Source organism: Phoenix dactylifera, chromosome 15 (assembly GCF_051530095.1).
Source record: "Phoenix dactylifera cultivar Ajwa chromosome 15, Ajwa_hap1_PhDact_Kaust_v1.1, whole genome shotgun sequence".
In the NCBI taxonomy this organism is placed as follows: Eukaryota; Viridiplantae; Streptophyta; class Magnoliopsida; order Arecales; family Arecaceae; genus Phoenix; species Phoenix dactylifera.
Window position 1 is genome coordinate 15,545,962 of NC_143204.1, and position 20,759 is coordinate 15,566,720.

Consider the following 20,759-nt stretch of genomic DNA (forward strand, 5'->3'; position numbering starts at 1 on the left):
TCTTGAGGGCGGGTTGGGCCCTAATATGCCTTTTCCTTTATCAGTTGACGTACTTTAAGCAGGCATCGGGAACGGCCTAGTCGGCGTTTGGCTAGAACCGGGCTGGGTAGGATGGTTGGAGAGTGGTCTGGATTGCGGGAGATAGCTTTGATTAGTTCGGGCTCCTGGGGGTAAGAACCGAGAGTCGGTACGTCTCACTACAGGGACTCGTAAAAAACTATCCACATCTTGAGCCAACTGGTATGCCTGGCCAAGGGTGGTAATCTCTCGGAGGATCAATTCTTTCTGGATCTCCTCGCGGAGTCCTGCCCGAAACCTAGAAAGAGTAACAGTCTCCTCTTCGATTACACCGCACCTCATGTGAAACTCCTCAAATCGTGCAATGTAATCGGCAACAGTTGAAGTTCCTTGAGTTAGTTTCTGCCACCTATCCATAAGGCGTTGTCGGTAAGAGAATGGCAGATACTTCTCATTCAATTTTTCTTTCATATCCTCCCAGGTGGTGATACGTGGAAGCCTCTGAGTCTCACGCCTATGTTCTACGTTATGCCAGTACCAGTGAGCTTGTCCAATAAGCTTCATTTTAGCAAACCGTACTTTTCGATCATCAGTCATTTCATACCACTCAAAATAGTTATCCATGGCTGCTCTCCAATCAAGGTACACACTCGGCTCTAATTGACCAGCAAATGTGGGAGCATCTACTCGTACGGTACGAAGTAGTCGCTCGTCAAGATCGCGCTGGTGATCAAGATGAAGTTGGTTCCTAGGGGGATGGGGAAAAGCTACAGGTGGTGTGGTCAAACCAAACTCGGGATAAGCTGCGATTGGGGTTGACGGTTCAGGAGTCCTAGGGTGTTGCATTAGAGCACGGATCTCTCTTTTGAATTCATCTTGATCAGCTCGTAATGTAGCTAATTGTTCCAAAATATCTTGTAGAACTCTGGGGTCCATGGTGGGTAAAGGGGTCTGAGAGTTAGTGAGGAGGTACTCTCTACCACTACGGGTTGGCATGCAGGGACTTCTCTAGTTGGTGATATGATATGCAATGCTACTAATGAACCCTAACTTACTAAATGCAATGCAGGACAACCTACTAATGCAATCTACTATGAATTCGGAAATCAGCAAATTTTCACAAAAATAACTTAAAATTAAATATTACTAATTTGTACTTTGGTTATTTCAGAATTAAGGTAGAAAATTAGTCACGATAAGAAATTAGGTTGCAAACACGTGTTATGATCGCTCAAAATCCGAAAGTAATCCGATCTATGGATGTTGAGAATTGTCCTGTCGCTAAGGTGTGCTAATTTAATATTTAGATTTAAATGGTGGGTAGCAGGGGTGTTGTGGTAAATGTTCTAGGTTTTGCAGTTTGACAAGAAAATAAGTTTCAAAATAGGACGGTCATGCAAGAGAACTAGAACATAATTAGATAAACAAGCCCAAAAGAAAGAAGAACTTGTTACCTGTGGCGGATGCAGTCAAGCAGAATCGTGTACTCGTGGACTGGGCAACGGTCGGGGCGCGGTTGCAGCCGATGGACTCTCGAAACGGCTCCAATAGGATCTGATCACAGCAACTTGGTTGGGCTTGTAGAAGAGAGTACCTGTTGAAATTGGGCCCAAAAGGCCTGCGGGTCAGGGGTCCACAGCAGAGAGAATATGGGCCCTGAGGGGTGTGCGGATGGTTTGGGCCCGATGAGAAAGGAGGGTGGAGGGCGCGTGGAGTCAGCCCGTGAAGGAAGAGGGGGGGTGGAAATGGAAGAAGCCTCGATGAAATGAAAGGAGGGGGGGAAGGCGGTGAAGTGGTGGTGGAGCAGAGGAGGGGCGGACAGCGGCGAAACAAGGAGGGGCGACGAGGCGGCGGTGGTGACAATCGGGTGGTCGCGGGAGCGCCGGGGACGGCGACGGCGAGGCGGCGCGGCTCGATGGGAGGGAGAATACGACCTCGGGCGATTTCGGATCTCGGCAGCGGTAGGAAGCGGCACTGGCGGAGGCGGCGAAGGCGGAGCGTCACGGGCGGGACGCTCGGGTGGGATGCTCGGCGGTGTTCGTCGGCGAGGAGACTCGGGCTTGGGCGGCGCGGCGGGAACCGAGCGGCAGAGTGGCGGTGGCGCTCGTCGGGGCTCGGCGGCACGGTGGAGGCGGCGGAGACGGAGCTCGTCGAGGCTCGGTGGCACGGCGGAGGCGGCGGCGGTGGCGTCAGCGGCGGAAACCCCTAGTGTTTCCCTTCGGCAGAAACAGAGGTAAGCAGGTTTTTTTTTTCTTTTTTTCGGGACACGTGCAGGTCACGTGGTCAGAAGATTTTTTTTTTTTTACCCTTTACGGGTTCGGGTTATCGGGTTCGGGTTTCGGTTGAAACCCGCTCCGATAACTGTGAAGCCCAGCACGTGCGGATCACGTGCAGAGAAAAAAAAAATTTTTTTTTTTTAAAACTTGTTGGATGTTGGACCCGGGCTAATGGGTTTTGGGGGTAACGGGTTTAGAACTTACCCGTTACCACTCGTCTTCAACCTCCCGAACCTCCCGACCGAAACGGAAGGGTGACCCGGGCTGCTCGGCGGCCGTTGCGGATCGACCGAGGGGACCAGCGGTGCAGTAAATGGCCGCGAAACTGCGGTCGGCGGTGGCTGGATGGGGGCGGAGGACGCGGCGGCGGTTGTAGCGGCGACTGCGTGCGGAACGGAGGGCGGACCGGCGGCTGCAGGCTGGGCGGCCGATGCAGTGGCGACTGCAGGTTCGAGGGACAAGGCCGCAAGGAGGGCGGTGATGCTCTTCTTCTTTCCAGCGGCGGGAACCGCTCGTGGCCCTTCGACACGCTCCGGTGTCCGTGGTCGAGGTACGGCGTAGTACTCGTGCGCCCAAAGAAATCCGGGGATCCGGCGACGCTCGGCCATACACCGGCTGACGGTGGTTGCAGGTGGTGGGGCAGCGGCGGCTCGGGCAGGGTACGTCGGAGGAACCGCGATGATGGTAGCAGCGGACGGATGAACGGGGATGAAGACCCTGTTTCTCTTTTTTTTTCTGTTTTGAAACCGAGGGATTGTTCCCCTCTATTCCTTCTTGTGACAACTGAGAGAGCGAGGGACCCCTTTTCCTGGTGAGCAGAACTGATGGAAGGAGAACCCTGATCTTGTTGTTGATGGGAACCGAGGGAAAGGAAGATTGTTGTTGGATCGGGGCTTTGACAATAGAAGCAAAACCAATTGCTCTGATACCAAGTTGGTGTAGAACCAGTTCCGGAAGGAATACCTCAGTGGGATTTTAAATCAGAAACAGAAGAAGAGGGAGAAGAGAAGGAGGAAGAGGAGGAGAAGGAGGAAGAGGAGGAGAAGAAAGGAGGAGAATACGTGGGGGGAAATTTCTTAAACTTTCATTAATTCCTAATCATGAAAATAGGTCCCAATATATAGGGCCAAAATACACAATTTGCATAAATCCCCTTTACACAGAAATAAACCCACAAATAAGCCCTAAAATGCAAATAAATCCAGAAATAAAAATAAACAAATATGCAAATAAGATGGGGACCTAGCTGATGTCCCCATCAATTTTCCTAGCAGAATTTACACCTACAGAGAAACATTAGCCTGGGTATCTATTTGAATACATCCAAAGAAAAACATCTGTTGTATCACTGCTGATATAAATATAACATTCTAGACACCTTATCCTTAATAAGAGATACAATGATCTTATCCAACATAATGATTGATCATTATATAGTAGGGCTCCAATCTGAGTAGAAAACAGACTCCATACCTTGCATAAATAATGCATCAAAGTCATTCTATTATTTGTAGCACGAGTATCTATAAGTTTTAGAAGGCTGTCCAGGCGGAAACCAATTGCTGAACCTGTAGAGTGAACCACAAATGTTAATTTCAAATGAAAACCAAGAAAAGAAGAAAAGGCCTACCAAAAGTAAACAGATAATAATTAATAAGAACAATAAGGAGAATTATGAAGCACTGATGATAAATATATGAGACATTTTAGTGGGCAGGCTGAGATAATATACGGATGTTAGATGATTTTAGAACATCAGATAAAGGTAATGGTAGAGTGAAAGGCACACAAGGAGAAAAGGAATAATTAGTACTGTGGTCAAATGCCTAACATAATGTTGAAAACATTAAAATAAAGGTTATCATGCACCCACTTTGACCATAACGACAGAGAACTGCTCATAAGCACTATACAAAATCTTAAAACTAATTTCAAGAAGCTTATAACATATTTTTTCACTGCTCATGTTGTAGTAATGCTCAACACTTCTCTCCAATACTTGACAATTCTTCATTAATTAACATATGAAGCAGGATATATAACACTAAGAGATTCAAATCAAAATGCTTTCATTTATTTCTTTTTATTTTCTTTGTTACATACCAGGTCTACTGTATAGAATATTATTTATACCAAAGAAAGCATAGTATTGTTTTCAATGTATGCTTGCAACTGGGTTGATGTGTCATCTTATCATGAGATATGGGTCATCTCCATTGCAAAATATTTGGCTTTGTGCCATAATGGGAGAGCACATTCACTTGAATACTTGCTCCTCAAGTTTGTTAGTATTAAAGCATGCATCATTTTCTTAGTGTTTCATGAATCTTTTGGAGGCATATCATGGGAGATAAACTGACCTATTCAAAATCCCTAGCATATGTTTTCATTATGTCATGATGTTCTCTACCTTTCTACTGAAGGAAAAACCAAAGACCTAATCACAAGTAGTTCTTTAACAAAAAAATTCCAAATAGGTTAGTAAAGAAGCCTTAGGAACTACTCCAAATCACAAGGAACTGATGTGGTTTCCCTCTATATGTTTGAACATGTAGTCGAATATTTGATTGAAATTTAAACTCTATCACATATCACTTCTACTGCAACTGAATAGTGTCAGGAATCATATCTTACGACTTCCATTAGTGCTGCTACATGATCCTACAAATTGGTATTGACCCACGTCACCCACCCCTTTTTCAATTTCACTTAACTTGATACTTGCTTGATTTTTCAGTTTTTTTTTTAAGTTTTTGGCACCTCAGAATAGTGTCAGGCCAGACCCACTGAAATGATACATTCAAATGGTATAATATTATTTACTACAAGAACATCTAATATGTTTTTTCCAACTTTTATCTCCTCAAATGGTATACTAATACTATTTATTACAAGAACATCTAATATGTTTTTCCAACTTTTGTGCAATTATCATATTCTTTTTTTGTAATTTTTAATAAGTTTTACATCAAAACTACAACCAAAACTGTTAAAACTGCTATAACATTTCAACTCGTCTCAGTCCAAAACTGACATAGATAACATGTTATTGTTACCAACACTTCAACAAGTACATGTATGTCGCACTCAAGATGTTAATTTTACAGCTGGAGGGTGTCCAGATCAACTGAAGGCTTTAACTCTACTTAAAAAAGAACTGGCATGGCTTATGTTCCTCCAGATAATAATCCATCAGGTGATGGGTAAAAATATGAACAAAGAACCTGTTTGGTCTACCATATTTAAGTAAATTTAAAAACAATGTTGAATGGCATTTAATGAGAATTTATATTGAGCAGAGGTTTTTATCAAAATCATTGAGCAGAAGATTACCGAACTATTCTGACATTTTGTTGCCTTCACATTATTATACAAGAGAACAAGGAGAAAAGGAGGATGCCTCAAAAAAGAATTAAAGCATACATGTACCAGAGAAACACTTCTGGGAGGTTATTTGATAATTACATCATGGTGAGACTTAGGGGTTCTTGCTTACAATAACATGTAAGACACAAATAATACTATATTAATAAGAATGATGGGCAATCAAAGGGATAAATTTAATTAAACAAAAATATCAATACGCTTGATGTTACTGCACTCAGTAAATCAAGAAAAGATGAAAGCAAAAAAATAGTATTTTCTAACTGAACCAAAATATGCTACTTTACAGAAACACCTGGGACTTGGGCTCTGTCTGCAGTCATTAAGGGGTCCAACTACATTCCAATATAATGGATACTAGTGGGGCATGATAGCTGCATTTGATTTTGTGTTATACACTCAACTAACTTAAATCTTTATTGAATAATATAATAAATGGTAACTATCTAATATATAAAGGAGACTAGGAGCGTATTAGCAAGGTTTTTAATCCTATGAGATGGGGGTGTCCTGGTTTTATCATGGAATGGGACAAGCTGTTGTCCTGCCCCATCCTGGCAGCGGTCCCGATCATGCATCCCAGTAAATTTCCTCCATCTCTCTCCCCTTCTTTCCTTCCTTCCTTCCTTTCTTTTTCTTCTTTCCTTCCTTCCTTTCCTTTTCTTCTATCTTCCTTTATTTTTTTTCCTTTTTCTTTCTTTTTTTATATCCCTTCCTTTATTTCTTTTTTCCGTCCTTCCTTTCTTTCTTTTTCTTCTCCCTTCCCTTCTTTCTTTCCTTTTTCTTCTTCTTCTTTCCTTTCACTTTTTTCTTTTTTTCATCTTTCTTTCTTTCTTTCCTCTTTCTTATTCTCTCCCAGCATGGATGGGTTTCAAAGTCCTAACCCCATTCCGGTCTCGTTTTCTCATAAGAACGGACAAAACAACTGGGATGCCCCCCATCACGCCAGGACTTAAAACCTTGAGTGTTAGCATATCTAACTATATTACTACCAAAAAAGAGTTTCATATTCATATACAATGCATCACATGCATTTACAGAGTTACCTCTTGCAGTTCCCTGGTTTAATGTATTCCCGAGAAATAGAATTTTCTTCATGATTTCCTTCAATTTAACAGAACTGCGCATCTGACATGTCATATAATACATAAATTATGGAAAGAAATAGATTAGGAAGCGAAAGCAAAGAGATGTTATAGTACTTCAGGTATACTTGTTCACAAGCAGAGTCTACAGTCTTCAGGCTTTTTCTGAGATCTGAAACCTGAACAAGAGTAGAAACAAAGTCATAACTCTATGAAGTTGATCATCCCAAATAAATATGAAAAAAGAAATGCAGTTCACCTGTGAACCAAACTGATTCTTGAAAGAGAATACTCTGAGCTTAGATTCCACTCGTGGAACTTTCATCAATTCTAAAAAGAACTATACAAACAGTTACAACAGGAAGTGCATAAGTTTAATTTAATTCATAAAAATAAAGCTCATAGTAAAAAAACAAATTTTTAACAAAATCAGTATCCTGATCAGTTAACATGGGATCCTTGAGACAAGAAAACTGCATAACCAATACTACAGAGGAAAGGAACTAAGTGGAAACATTCGGTTTACATGCTGAATGGTTCATAAAATCAAACCATTTTGAGAGGAGCTTTTGAGCATAAGCTTCATGAATAGTAAGACATGTACACGCACATCCATACATACACAGATAGATGCATATATACAAATACATACATACATACACATGCATGCATTATATATTTAGCTATATAGATACATATACATATGCATACATGCATACATACTTATGTGCATATACAAACACAGAGACATGCATACATATGTGTCCACACACATATATACAAAACATGATTTGTTCTTACAATATTCATATTCACAATAATGCATTTGCCTTGTAGAACTATGGCACATGATAGTGAATTGAACATTCCAGCAGTTGCACAAGAAAAGGATTAACTTACTAATGTACAGTTTTTTTTTCTTTTTCTTTGATTTCTTATCCGTTGATAATTTAAGATCACGGGGTGTTGCCTCCTCAAGAAGATGAGAAAAAATAAAAAATTTAAACAGGTTTGAGTGAGGTCACCAAACACTAACGATCCCTCAATTTTGGAGATAAGAGATTCCATCTGAAAGCTAAAATATAGGGACTTGAAAGCAAAAAAGAAAAATCCTTCAATCAGGGAAAAGCCACTCTTTATCCCAGCTAGGTTCTTTACAAGATAATTTTTGGTAAACAGGTGCACAACATTCATAAGTAATGCAAGTCACCAGGCCATGTCACGTCATATAATCACATGATGCAGCAGGATGCACAGTTTCTGTAATAGGCAACCAGGGCTCACTTTATGCCTGACAGATACATGCTAAATTATGATGCAGTTGGCCATTATGAACTAAAGATAGAGGCCAACCATGTGATCAGGTCTCATGTGTACATATAATGTAACATAATAGAACCACGAATTTGTAAGGACATGACAAAAGGAAGATTAATGATGGATCTTGATGCAATTACAGCATGGAAAATCAATGCTGGACTTAAGTTTCAGGCCCTATTCCGGCTAACCATTAAATCCCATTAGACCTCTTTAAAATTTCAATAAGGTTTTAATTGTAAGTCAAAACAGAAAATTTAAGACATTACGAGGATTGCAGAAATATTCACAAAATAAGGTTATAACTGGGGTTGAATCTTCTTTTTATTTTTTCCTTTTTAAGATATTTTAGTTCGCGATGGTTTTAAACCCCTCTTATTTATTCCATTTTTCATAAGATTCCAGAAGGTAAGTCAAGCTTTAGGCTGGCAGGTTTCTAATTATATGGAGAGGAACGGCCAGCTGCAACAAAGTTAGAGAAGTTAAGGAAAAAAAAATCCCTTCAAGTTCGGTGCTGCTTATTTTCCATCTGTTCTACTCTTTCTATTCTCACTTTTTTTCTTTCAATCTCCATTCTTCTTTATTCTTCTCCAGGTCCTTTTCTTTCTCAAATTCTCTGCTACAATATCTAAGTGAAGACTTGACCTAATCTGAAACTAGGTAATGACTCCATTCCCTCACAAATGAATCAGATTAAACACAAATATTGACCTCTATAAATCCAACAGAATAACTAAGGTTTGAATACTCAGTTTCGGTTTCAGTTTTGGGCTGAGCAAATGAATGTCAGTGGTTCATTCTCATTTATGAAATTTTGGTTAAAAATTATACAAAAGCAAAAACATATCAATGAAAATTAATAAAAAATCAAATAACAACTAAACATCATTAAAGAACAAAGAGTCTATTAGATTATCTAGGGATCTTGGGATGTAGTTTTGCATTAAAGCCATCACAATATTAATTTTTTAGGTATCCTAGATACTTATGGGATTTCAATTCACGGAAAGGCAAACTTTTATCAAAAGGTATTTTTACTCAAAATATCTTTGTAACTTAAGATTTCAGTGCGTTCAAATCTTCTCAAAACTTCTAAAGTTTGAGATTGGTACAGAGAAAATGTTTCCCTGTATTTAAATAAGTAAAGAAAGGCATAAAATCAGCATAAATAGCTGGTACATGCACTTAAGTTCAGCAAATGAACTAGTTTCAACCAAAACTCCAAAATGGGCCCTTGTTTGGGATGGGTTTTGGCCAAAACCAAAACATTTTGCTTCAGTTTCAGAATTTTGGGCAAAACTTCATGCACACTTGGTTCCATCACTCATCTATCTAATTCCAAATTTTTATTAAAGATCTATCAGCAGATCTGATCTGATTATCTACTTTGCATCAAAATCCTATTCAAATAATTGCATAGCTGTTTTCTTTATTTTAGATTTCAGCCTCGATACTAAGAAATCTTAGATCTCTTATAAGCATGAGATTATCTTCTCTTAGATTTTTTTTTATGTCCAGATCAGTTCAAATGTAGACCCCGACAGCAATCTGTCTATACCCTAGGCTTATAATATATCTAAGCCTAAAACCGCTCTCTTATACTACTCAAATTCAGATTAGATTTATATTCCAACATTTCCCTTAATAAATGTTATCAGTGATAGGTGATAATATGTTGGAGTTTGTAATAGTTTACCTGCTCACATTTTCCAAGTTTTTCCTTGTCATTGGTGTATCCCTAACAATCAATACAGACAAAAGATTAGTACATCGAATGGATTAAAAGTAAAGCAATTAATAAGTAATAATAAAAAGGGGATATCTGTTCAGAATACGCACCTTGAGAAGCTCCATTTCCTCCTTGGTTGGACAAAACTTGATGAGATTTTCAACTTGATCAACATCTAAAATCGAATCATCCAATGCAAGTACAGCACTCTGAGGTAAAATTTGATCACTAAAATGGATTCCAGCTTCAAAGAAAAAAATTGTGTGCTTGGAATTTAATGCTGATTGATGCTTACGAGTAATTTTAAGAAGATTACCAGAAGAATGGATGGATGGATGAGGAAGATACCTATATATGCGAGTGAGTGAGTGCACATATGTGCGACATTTGTATGTATTTAAGTACTCATGCTTGTATATGTGTAGATCTGTGTATTTATGTATGAAAAGGCTGTTTGTTTACCTTAAAGTAGAGGAATAAAAAATAATTAGACGAAGATAATCACATTGCCATATATGTAGAGAAAGATATATATATTGATGCCAGAACCTTTTGCTTTGTTATAGTCCACAAAACATTACAAAATGCTGAGGAACATATATTACATGCAGAGACTAAAATGCAGGTTAAAAAATGATGATTCAAAGTTCCATCTCCAATTTGTTGGTTATCAACCAATCCCATGCACTTATTAATCTGAAATAGATTCAATATTTGAGTAATTATTTTTTTCAATATTCTATACCTAAATCTAAAAAATATTTACAGTAGTTACTCGCATTTCTTGCGGTATATACAGCCAGGGAAATCCTTCAATGAACTTCTGTAGAAGAGCAAGACTTCTGGAACCAAATGAGGTGCAAAAAAAATAAAAGAACTATTGTTGTCCTTCAAGTTATACTAGTTAAGGTGGAAAGATTGATTCTAAAGTTACAAGTGAAAAGTATAGTTCTCAGCAGACCACTAGCCACAAGAAAGTGAAAAAGGTTGACTCCATAACACCACGACAGGTCCAGATAAAAGTCTTTTGTTCTTCATATGCTTACACAATCCTATGAATAATCCAGCATATATTTTCAAGTCAATTCATATTCTTGTTAACAAATGTCTTTATAGGGTTAGAAGTGGTGGATAAGGAGTCACATAGACAAAAATAGTACCATAATTTACGCATATGGGAATGCAAAAATTTTGTGCTCTTCACACACATGTAAATTTAACAAGAGCTAGCTTACCATCAAATCAGAAAGTGGCATCCTCACTTTTGTCAGCATGATTTCAGTATTATTGGCCCGCCTTAGCTCAATCTATTGAAAGAGGGGGAAAATCAATACCAGAGTTTTTCACTAGAAAAAGCTAAGCAGCCAAATATAAAGAGCAAAATGCATAGAGAGCTTGCAGTTGAATCTTGGTTCCTAACTTGATTTTATTTCAAGTGTACCATGGTTTAGACATGGTTAAAGATAATGAGTGTTAGACTACAAGAACTGAAGTTTAGAACACTGGCTGCTTATGCAATGATGACATATTTGAGAAACATACTATCATCACAAAAAAAAGTTCAAAAATAAGCATTGTAGTTATGCACGAGTTGAGCTAAAATAAAAGCACAAAATTTTGCTGAAGAGAAAAAGAGGTAAAGAGAAATCATATGACTACTTCCCTTCCACACCATACATGTAAAAGGGTAGTGCTAACCATGTCCTGGGCATCCAAATGACATCAAGCTTATAGCAAAGCCAATATTTGCAATCTCAAACATAATCAAATGATATGAGCCATCTTCAACCAAAAATTATTGCAACAAACTACAAGTGTCGACCACCTTAACTTTGTCAACCATGCTTAACCTGCAATCAACACATGCACTCTGACCAAAAACATAAAGCAACTATGATACTTTCTGATCAGCTTTCTTTCAGTGCTTCAATTGGTCTATTAATTACCCAACAGAGGGTGCACATTCCAGCTTCATGCCTTTCCAGCAATAATCATCACAACCAGAACAAATAAAGCTGCACGCAAATTAAAACAGGAAGAATGTTTAAAGGCATGGAAATGCATACATAACTTTGGAATGGTCAACGCTATGGAAACTGAGAAAAATCATTCGAAAAAAGTCACTCAACTGTCTTCCACCATTCACATTGCATCATTATGTGGCATAATTCACAATGCAAATACAAAGGGAGGAATAAGAATACAACACACCTGCTGCGCGATTTTCTGACTTACATTTTTGAGTTACTAAAACATTTTTGTTTTGGATTAGATTGAGCCCCATGTCAGATGTAACCAAAGTGACTGTTAATTAAGAATCTGCCATCTTAGGGACTATCTGGAGTCTTCTAAATAGAGCCACATGCAACTCAAGTTGCAGGTGCTGGCTAGCCCACTTGTTTGGAGGTCTACAACTCAAATTGTATAGTAAGTTGAGTTACTCATTGGGCTGCAACTCAAGGCTATCTTGTAGTAGGTCAACTTACAGTTAAAATAGCTGCAGGAAGAGTTGCAACCACTCAAATATATATCTTAATTAAAAATATTCTCTCCTCTCCCTCCCTTCCCCTCTCCTCCTTCCCGAGTCCCTCCTCACTATTGCCCTTGCCAACCACATCTAGGAGGCCCATAGCCATGTCGTCTACCTCGAACTCCACCGTAACAAGCCTCTCCTCCTCCTCCTTCCCTTCCCTCTCCTCCCCTGCCTCGCTCTCGTGTCCCCCCTCGCTGCCACCTTTGATACTGTTGCCAACCCATCACCTCTGGTAGGCCCACGGTCACCTCCTTTTCCTCGAACTTTACCAACCACCCTCATCCTCCACTTTGCCTCCACCGCCGCCCACCCCCTTGTCCCTCTTGTTCACCTTCTTCATCCTCCTCAAAGCATGTACCATTGCTTGCTCCCTCCCCATGGGGCCAAGTTCCACTCCTCCTTTGCCAACAGTGACTTCAATGCCAACCTCTTCGTCCATAACACTCTCATGTCCATGTACATGAAGTGCTCAAATTGGGCAATAGCTCACAAGGTATTCAACAGATTGTTCATTAGAGACACATTTCTTTTCCCCAAACTCCCCTCCAAGCACAAGAAGTGAGCTTCCTTGTAAATCAACCGCTGCAACTTAAGTTGCAATGCGACCTAAGTAGCAACCCAACTTCAAGTACATAGCTCCAAACAGACCATTCATGCTACTTACCACTTAAGCACCCATTAGAAAAGAGAGAGAGAGAGAGAGAGAGAGAGAGAGAGAGAGAGAGAGAGAAATTTAGCATCAAAACACCCCTTGAATATTTTTCTAAAACTCAACATCATCAAAATGGAGTCCCTTTAACATTACGTATTTCCAGCAATAGTCTAATTCGTTCATCAGTACATCTTCAATATGTGTATAGAGGAAGAGAAAAGATTTCTTTTTTTCTTTATTGTTGACCATGGCCTAGATTTTAAGATCTCCCATGTCATCTCCTTTATCCATAATCCAACAAAAAGGTATAAAATCCAAGATCCATTGCCTGCAATACATCCTCATATTCACAAACCCAAAAAGACAGTCCATAATCCATTCATATGAAATAGAACAATAGCTTCCACCTGAACAACATCCATTCCCTGCCATTGTTCATGACACTACCAAGAGAATTGCATGCTTCCTTCACTGTCCTAGTTCGAGTATCCCTGTACTATCCCTCCCACCTTTTGCATTTACTGTTGCCCATTCTGTTGGAACCATCTGCCCACTTCCATGAATGAGGACACATCTCGGTAACACTAGGAGGGGAAACCTAAATTCAACCAATAATCATAGAGCTCAACTCAAGCATGGATTAAAAGCATATATCTCAAACCCCATATTAAACCTTTCCTTTTTAAGTTAATTGATACTGACATTTTTAATTGCAAACTTAATTCATTATATCAAACATAATTACTTAATTCCTGATCTAGGATAACATTAGGGAGTGGCTCCCTAGTTGCACAAGGTTAAAAACATGTACTGAGAAAATATCTTGCGCATAACTACTTCATATGTTTCATGGTAGTGTTAGTTACTTAATATCTTTGCAATAGCCCAGCCTGTGGGCTTGTGAGCCGGCCCAAAGAGGTCAAGCCCAAGCCTGACATGCCCTGTGGCATGATCCGAGCGGAGGAGAGACTTCAATGGGAGTCTTCTTCCTTTCCCGATATCCGGCAAAATCAAAGGCATCCATACAATTCAAGTTCGAGCAGAACTCTAGGAATTCGCCTATTTAACTCCTCCGTTGAAAGCCATCCCCGATGAGTCCAAGGATCATCGCCGATCTCAACAATCCTTCTCTGAGTCTCCTCGATTCATCGCCGGTAAGAGCCGTCGGAACCTCGTCGGACTGAGGTAAGCGTCGCCTGTCTCTCTCTTCTTTTCCTAGTTTTGTTGCCACTGTTCATGGTCATTTGGGACGGCAAATCGCCAAAAGAAATTTTCTTCCAAAACAAGGGTGCCCTATTTTGGCTCCTTTCTTTTGGATTTCGCTGCCGCTAGCCACCGAGATTGGCCAAGCTTTGCCGCCTTGGGGACCCCTGTAATCGAATGACTGAGTTGGGGAGACAGTCGCAGTAATGGCCGAGCCAATGGGTTGATTTGTGTGGATTCCTCCTTTGTTTCTTGTGTCAACCAGCCATCGTCGCCGGCGAGAATATGGCTGAAGGACCACCCTGGTCCGCCACCACCGGAGCAGGCCGCCGCCACCCTAATCTGAGAAGAAGAGAGGGAGAGAATGGCTCTCCCCTATTTTGGGGAAGAAAAAGAGGATCTTCTCTCTCTTCTTTCTCTTTCCTCTCTCCTCTCTCCTCGCTCTACTTACTCTATCTAGAAGATCTATGATACCCAGTATTAGGTCCTATCGACCTGATCTACAAATCCAAGTTGACCCCTGAAAAGAGACCTTGAAGTGCCTTGGTGTCCAGACTGCCTACTAGACCGATCATCCCGATCTTGTTGAATGTCCCTGAAACTCCTATTGATGAACTTTGTTGATTGATCTTGGCCCTGATTAAGTCCGATTTATTGAGCGAATTGTCTAGAGCTGACCCACTCGAAACCACCGTATGCTCGGTCAAGTATTCTCGAATTATTTTATTAAAGTTATTAATTAGAAGTTAATTTTGCCGTTAATATTTCAATTAGCTCTAGCAGAGTCATCTAGCGAAGTCTGATAGTCTAAGACAAAAGAGGTAAGTAGATCTTGCACTCTTTATTGTTTTTCAAATTATCATGTTTTTCCTACATAAGATTCGCTTGTGGAAATATTATATTTTTCTTAAAATTATGGATCAACATATGTGCTATAAAAATCATGCTTTATTATGAAAAATAGTTCCATGAATGTTTAAATGAAATAGCTGTTATAAAATATGAATATAATCATGCCTTTTAGTGTTTTTCCTCTATTATGTGTATGTTTTAAGAAAAAGATATAAGTATTTGAAAGGCTCTCAGATATGGCCCTCGCCAGTGGGTATAATAGTTGGTAACGGCTCTCGCCAATAGGTATAATAGTGGGTAACGGCCCTCGCTAGTGGGTATAATAGTTGGTAATGGTCCTCGCCAGCGGGTATAATAGTTGGTAACAACCCTCGCCAGCGAGTATAATAGTTGGTAACGGCCCTCGCCAACTGGTATAATAGTTGGCATATAGCCCTCGCCAGCGGGTATAATAGTTGGCAAACTGTGACATGCGGTCAATTACGTCCCTATCACGGGTTATAGTGACCATAGCGCGCATATCTATAAGCAATGTTTTGATCTATGATAGGGTTAAATGATATGAATAATGATTTGCAAATTTATTTGCAATATAAACTTAGAACTATGTTTATGAAAAAAAGATGATTTGTTCATGCATGATTTACTTTGTGACTTATTTTAATATACTATACTGTGAAATGCTTTATTTTGTAATATCTATAATTTTTCTCAAACAATGCATTGACATAAAAAGGCTTATGCTTGATCCAGTAAGGTAGAGTAAGATCTTCTTACTGAGTTATGTCACTCATATATCTCTATTTTTTTCTCTCTAGGTGAAGAGGATCAGTAGGGACGAAGGATGGTCCAAGCTAGGAGTTCATGCTACCAAGCTTGGCGAATTATATAGCAAAACTTTAATTCTTTAGTTGTTGATGAATGTGTAGCTAAGTAATCTTCTAAATATTGAGAATTATGGGTTGGTATTTATGTTTGATATAGATGCTCTAAACCAATACGGGTTACATTTAATGAATAATAAAATTAAACTTTTATTTATTATATCTTCTTTGAGATGAATTTGGAAGTTAAGAAGGATTTGAAATCTAAATATAATGTTGGTTTCGTGTTATCGTGGGTTGTACCCCTCGGTAGCACGGCCATGTCATGCTCCAGATCTAGAATGTAACAATTTTAGTCGCCTTGTCAAGGAAGTTAACACTGATTCAAAGGCTTCAATTGAGTTGAAGGCCAACCGTTCGAGATTTGCAGATCGTACATTGATCTATAAAGCGCAACCCATATAGATTAGATAAAGGTTTGTTGCTTATGGCTAGGGAGTTGCACATAACAAAGATACACTAAACCAAGCCTGTCATGTATATTGAGTTGAGGGCCAATCAAAGATAAGCATACCCACACAGGCAAGAAAGAAAGAATGAACACTTGAATGAGCATGCAACTTCTGCTTTAAATAAAAGGCCCAAGCAGTCAGGCAATATCTAACATATATTTTGCAATAGTAACAAAAATAAAAAAAATTAAAATACACAAAATATGATCTCTCTATAGCAAGTTCTGAATTAAAGAGGATTATCTTGTCTCTTTGAGCTGATATTTCATATAAATTTTAAAATACTAAAAATCAACAATTTCAACATGGAGCTCTATGTTTAGATCACAGCAATTTATGCAGCCCAACAGAATTGTTGGTTCAAACATATTAGCTCATCTCCCGAGTTCCAATCCTACTGCCAAACTGTTTTAGCTTATTGGACAGCATCATTCTCACAATTTACTTTTTCAAAAGATCTGGCCAAAATTAAACAAAATCAATTATTCACTTAAGAATTCATCATTTCAAATAAAGCCAGAGCTGCAGAAGGTGTCATTTTTTATAATATCCTAAGAAGAGCAAACTCTAAAATAATATGATAATATCCATACTATACCCTATTTGATCAATCCTGGACAATGTTGGACTGCACAACATTCTTTCTGATCAGTCTTCATCGGATTTCCAGCTACCTGGTAATTTTTCTAAAAAAAAACTTGACAAAAACATTATCTGACTTTTGATGAGTGCATCATACTCCTTGATTCCTATGCCATAACTCAACAATCCTCAATTTTATCTAGTGAACATGATTAATTTACTTCTACCTACTTGTCTCAAGGTGATTCTTTGAATTAATTAACAATCAATATTATCAATCAGCTAGTTCTGTGCCGTCAAACAAATAATGAAGAAAAGTAAAAGATAATTTCTCCATTGCTTTCACATATTTCTTTTTGGACATCCAAATTCCCAGATGGTGATTGACAATTATTCTTCTGTACTATGTGACAAACTCTACGTGCTAACTCTCATCACTGAGAACAGTCCCAATTAAAAAATCTCAGAACAGAAAAGGTGGAAGCAAAAAAGTACCAGATATGACATTTAGAACTTCACAATACAATGTTTCAGCACTCACAACCAACATGGACAATGAAAAGTGTATCAAACAACTTCTGCAATTGCATAATAAAAGATAAGGACCAATATTGCAACATCTAAAAAAAATAAACTTCTCCGGGCCTTGGTAGAGATAAATTACCAGGTGAATTTTATCTGATTTTGATCCAAGAGATTTACGACGCCCTTCAGATTTAGAGCTATTATCTGATTTCGGGACAACTGCAGAGAAGAGACTTTCAAGTTCGGACACATCAAATTCTGAAGCACTGTGTTCAGAAGGTTGTGTGAGAATGAGCAGAATACCAAAAACAACCAATGCAACAACAGAAACTCATGAGCAATCTAGCATAATTTGTGAACCAATGTTGTAAAATATGTTCTTGAAGGAAAGTTTGCGAATAGTATATACAACAAAGTATCAGCTATAGATTCAATCAAACTGAACTGCAAAAAACAAAGTTCCAATATGGGAAAGAATATGATTTTGGGTGCCAAAAGTGTCAACAACCACGGAAGGGAAAAAGATGCCATTGAATTTGGTGACAGGAGCACCAGCAATAACTAAAATAAATTTTAGGATACCTGGGAGTATCGCTATATTTTTGTAATTCTGCCCATAGGCTTCCTTGCACAGCTCTTGTTACTTTCACCCAATGCAATGGCTTCAATGAAGATCTACGAGGTGCTAAAACTGAAAAACCTGAGCCTGCAGGACGTACAAGTCCACGTCCTCTTGCCCCCACCAAGGAATTTGATGATAACCCTCTATCAGAACATTGAGAACCAGGGGCGTCTGTTGGAGGAGAAGGAGCACCCGGTGTCCTAGGCAGGGCTGGTGGAGCAGGTGTACGTGCACCAAGGGGAGTTGGTTGAGCAGGTGCACCACCACATCCTCTAGGGGGAGGTGGTGGTGGTGGTGGTGGTGGTGGTGCTCCATGTCCTCCAGGTGAAGGGGGTGTAGGTGGAGCTCCACGTCCTCCGAGTGGAGGGGGTGGAGGTGGAGTTCCACGTGCTCCAAGGGGAGGAGGTGGAGGCCCTCCATGCATAGGAGGAGGCGGGGGTGGTGGGGCGGGGGCAGCAGCCCCGGCAAGCTTTGTTCTATTTGATGACGACAAAGGAGGTGGAGGTGGTGGAAGAGGTGAAGCTCCAACCTTTAGAGGGGGTGGAGGAGGTGGTGGAGGAACAACAAACCCACTAGCACTTGGTTGGATCGGAGGTGGAGGTGGTGGGCCTTTAAATTGTCCTCCTTGATTTTGCAATTGCGGAGGAGGCGGTTGTGAACATGATGAACTTCTCATGAACAAAGGGGGCGGAGGAGGGGGCGGTGGGAGGGAAGGCGAAGGAAGGCCTCTAGTATATGCTCCTAGAAGTAATGGTGGAGGAGGGGGAGGTGAGATTTTAGTTGATGCTCCAGGGAGCACGAGTGGAGGAGGAGGGGGAGGTGGCCTTCTAGTACATGCTCTTGAGGGCATAGGAGGAGAAGGAGGGGGAGGTAAGCTTTTAGAAAATGCACTTGAGAAAGTACATGGAGGCGGAGGAGGGGGGGGAGGTGTGGGAGGTGGGCCTTTGGCAGATGCACCAGAATGACAAGGTGAAGGAGGTGGGGGTGGAGGTTCATTGTCTTTCAGATTAGCAGAAATGGCTAAAAAGCCTGGTGCACTAGGATCAGATGGCATATGAACGGTAGTAGCATCAGAGTCCTTCGGTGAAATGCACCGAGGTATTGTCTTCGGTTTTGTCAGTTTCATGTGATCCAGATGTTCCTGTTGTTTAATCTTTTGTCTGGATGCAACTAAATCTGGTGGTTGTATTCTTGTTGGTGATTTCTCAGACATGGAAGGCAACGATTTTTCAGTGCTCTGTTTTTGTAAGTCATTTCCTGTCGTTTGATTGAGAACCTTCACTGCTAAACTTTTTTCAGTAACACCCTTGTCTGTATCGCTTTTGCAAACATGGGTTTCTATGAACTTTGTTTTTTCTATATCAGGGATTCCTAACCTGTGATTCTTCTCCGTTAGAGCAGATTTCTTCCTGACAATAAGGTTCTCTTGATTGTAATGGGACTCGCTTTGTTCTACCCTGCTCTTAGCTTCATCTGCTAGAGTTGAGTCATCGGAATTGCAACTCATACTATCCAAAGTGGTTGTCCTTTTAGTAACTATGTCATCTGCATCCTCCTCGAAAATGAATGATCCAGATGGTCTCTTCTCTTCAACAGCTAGAGTAACAATATCCTTTACTTCATGCTTGAAGTTGCTGACTTCTACTATATTCTTCTCTTCATATCTAATTGTGTAGTCCAAAGTGATCGACTTTCTGCTAAGAATTTTATCGCCACAACTGACATTGCTCCTGCCCAGTCTGGTCTCTGTTTGTTCTGCCATACCTCGATTTCCCAATCTAGCCTCATGACACAGTTTTGTCTCATCTTGGATAACATCACTGAGTATGTCCCTCTTGCAATCATGTGTTTCTGAATTGTGCCTCATTTCATCTGCCATACTTAAGGTCCCAGAGCTGGGAATGTTGTCATTCAGAGCAGGCTGCATTCTAGTAATAATATCATCCACACAGGGTTTGGTATCCCTTTTTTCTGATCTGCCATTTGCTTCATCAACTACAGTTGGAGCTTCTAACTTCCAACTCGAATCATCTAAAGTGGTCCTCACAAAGGTAATAATGCCCTCTGTGTCCTGCTTACTATTGCCAATTTTCAATGTATTTTCCTCTTCACCCACTGAAAAATCAATACCCTTTGTATCCTGCAATATAGAACTGCTTTCTAGCATAATCTTCTCTTCAACTACAGTCATGTTGTCCAAAAAAATTGACTTTTCAGTAGCAGCTCCCTCATCATATTTGGCATTGCCAGTTTCTAATCTACTCTCAGCTGGAGCAGCCATACCTGGGGCTTCTAGATTGACTATTTTGTCATCCATGGTAGTTAATTTTTCAGTGACTATAGTCTTTAAATCTTCTTCAGTATTACCTGTTTCCAACCTTGCTTCTGACCTGCTCCTTGCATCATCGGAAAAATAATAAATATCTGTTTTATGGCTCCCATCATCTACTGAGCTTTTTATTCTAATCATATGAGAATCCAAATCTCTTTTTCCATCTTGCCAATCTGCGTTGTTAAATATCTCTTCTGCTTCAAAGAACTCCTCGGTTGCCTCTGTGGAAGCACCTTCTGTTTCATCCTCATCATCAGCTATAACTTCTGTAGAGGAGTCAGATTCAACAGCATCATTGTCTGAAAACAGTACC

At 40.0% G+C, this 20,759-nt stretch overlaps 1 protein-coding gene across 8 annotated transcripts in view; it reads right to left on the reverse strand.

The window, feature by feature from the left end:
* The window catches only part of LOC103707456 (formin-like protein 5), a 44,277-nt gene that overhangs the window by 21,092 nt on the left and 2,426 nt on the right, over positions 1-20,759 (reverse strand). For 4 of the 8 annotated variants that reach the window (XR_015973823.2, XM_026804795.4, XM_026804794.4 and 1 more), the window contains exons 4-12: positions 18,075-20,758; positions 17,632-17,758; positions 11,045-11,116; positions 9,920-10,018; positions 9,777-9,818; positions 7,023-7,103; positions 6,892-6,942; positions 6,725-6,806; positions 3,768-3,862 (exon numbers count right to left, since the gene is read on the reverse strand). Coding sequence is in view for 5 of the 8 variants with exons in the window: in XM_026804795.4 (XP_026660596.3) it covers positions 3,768-3,862; positions 6,725-6,806; positions 6,892-6,942; positions 7,023-7,103; positions 9,777-9,818; positions 9,920-10,018; positions 11,045-11,116; positions 17,632-17,758; positions 18,075-20,758 (3,333 nt within the window). In the remaining 3 variants the exon portion in view is untranslated. Of the gene's footprint in view, positions 1-3,767; positions 3,863-6,357; positions 6,807-6,880; positions 6,943-7,022; positions 7,104-9,776; positions 9,819-9,919; positions 10,019-11,044; positions 11,117-17,631; positions 17,759-18,074; position 20,759 lie in introns of those variants that run through there. The other 4 variants (XR_005515030.3, XR_005515029.3, XM_039134071.3 and 1 more) reach the window with 4 other exon arrangements.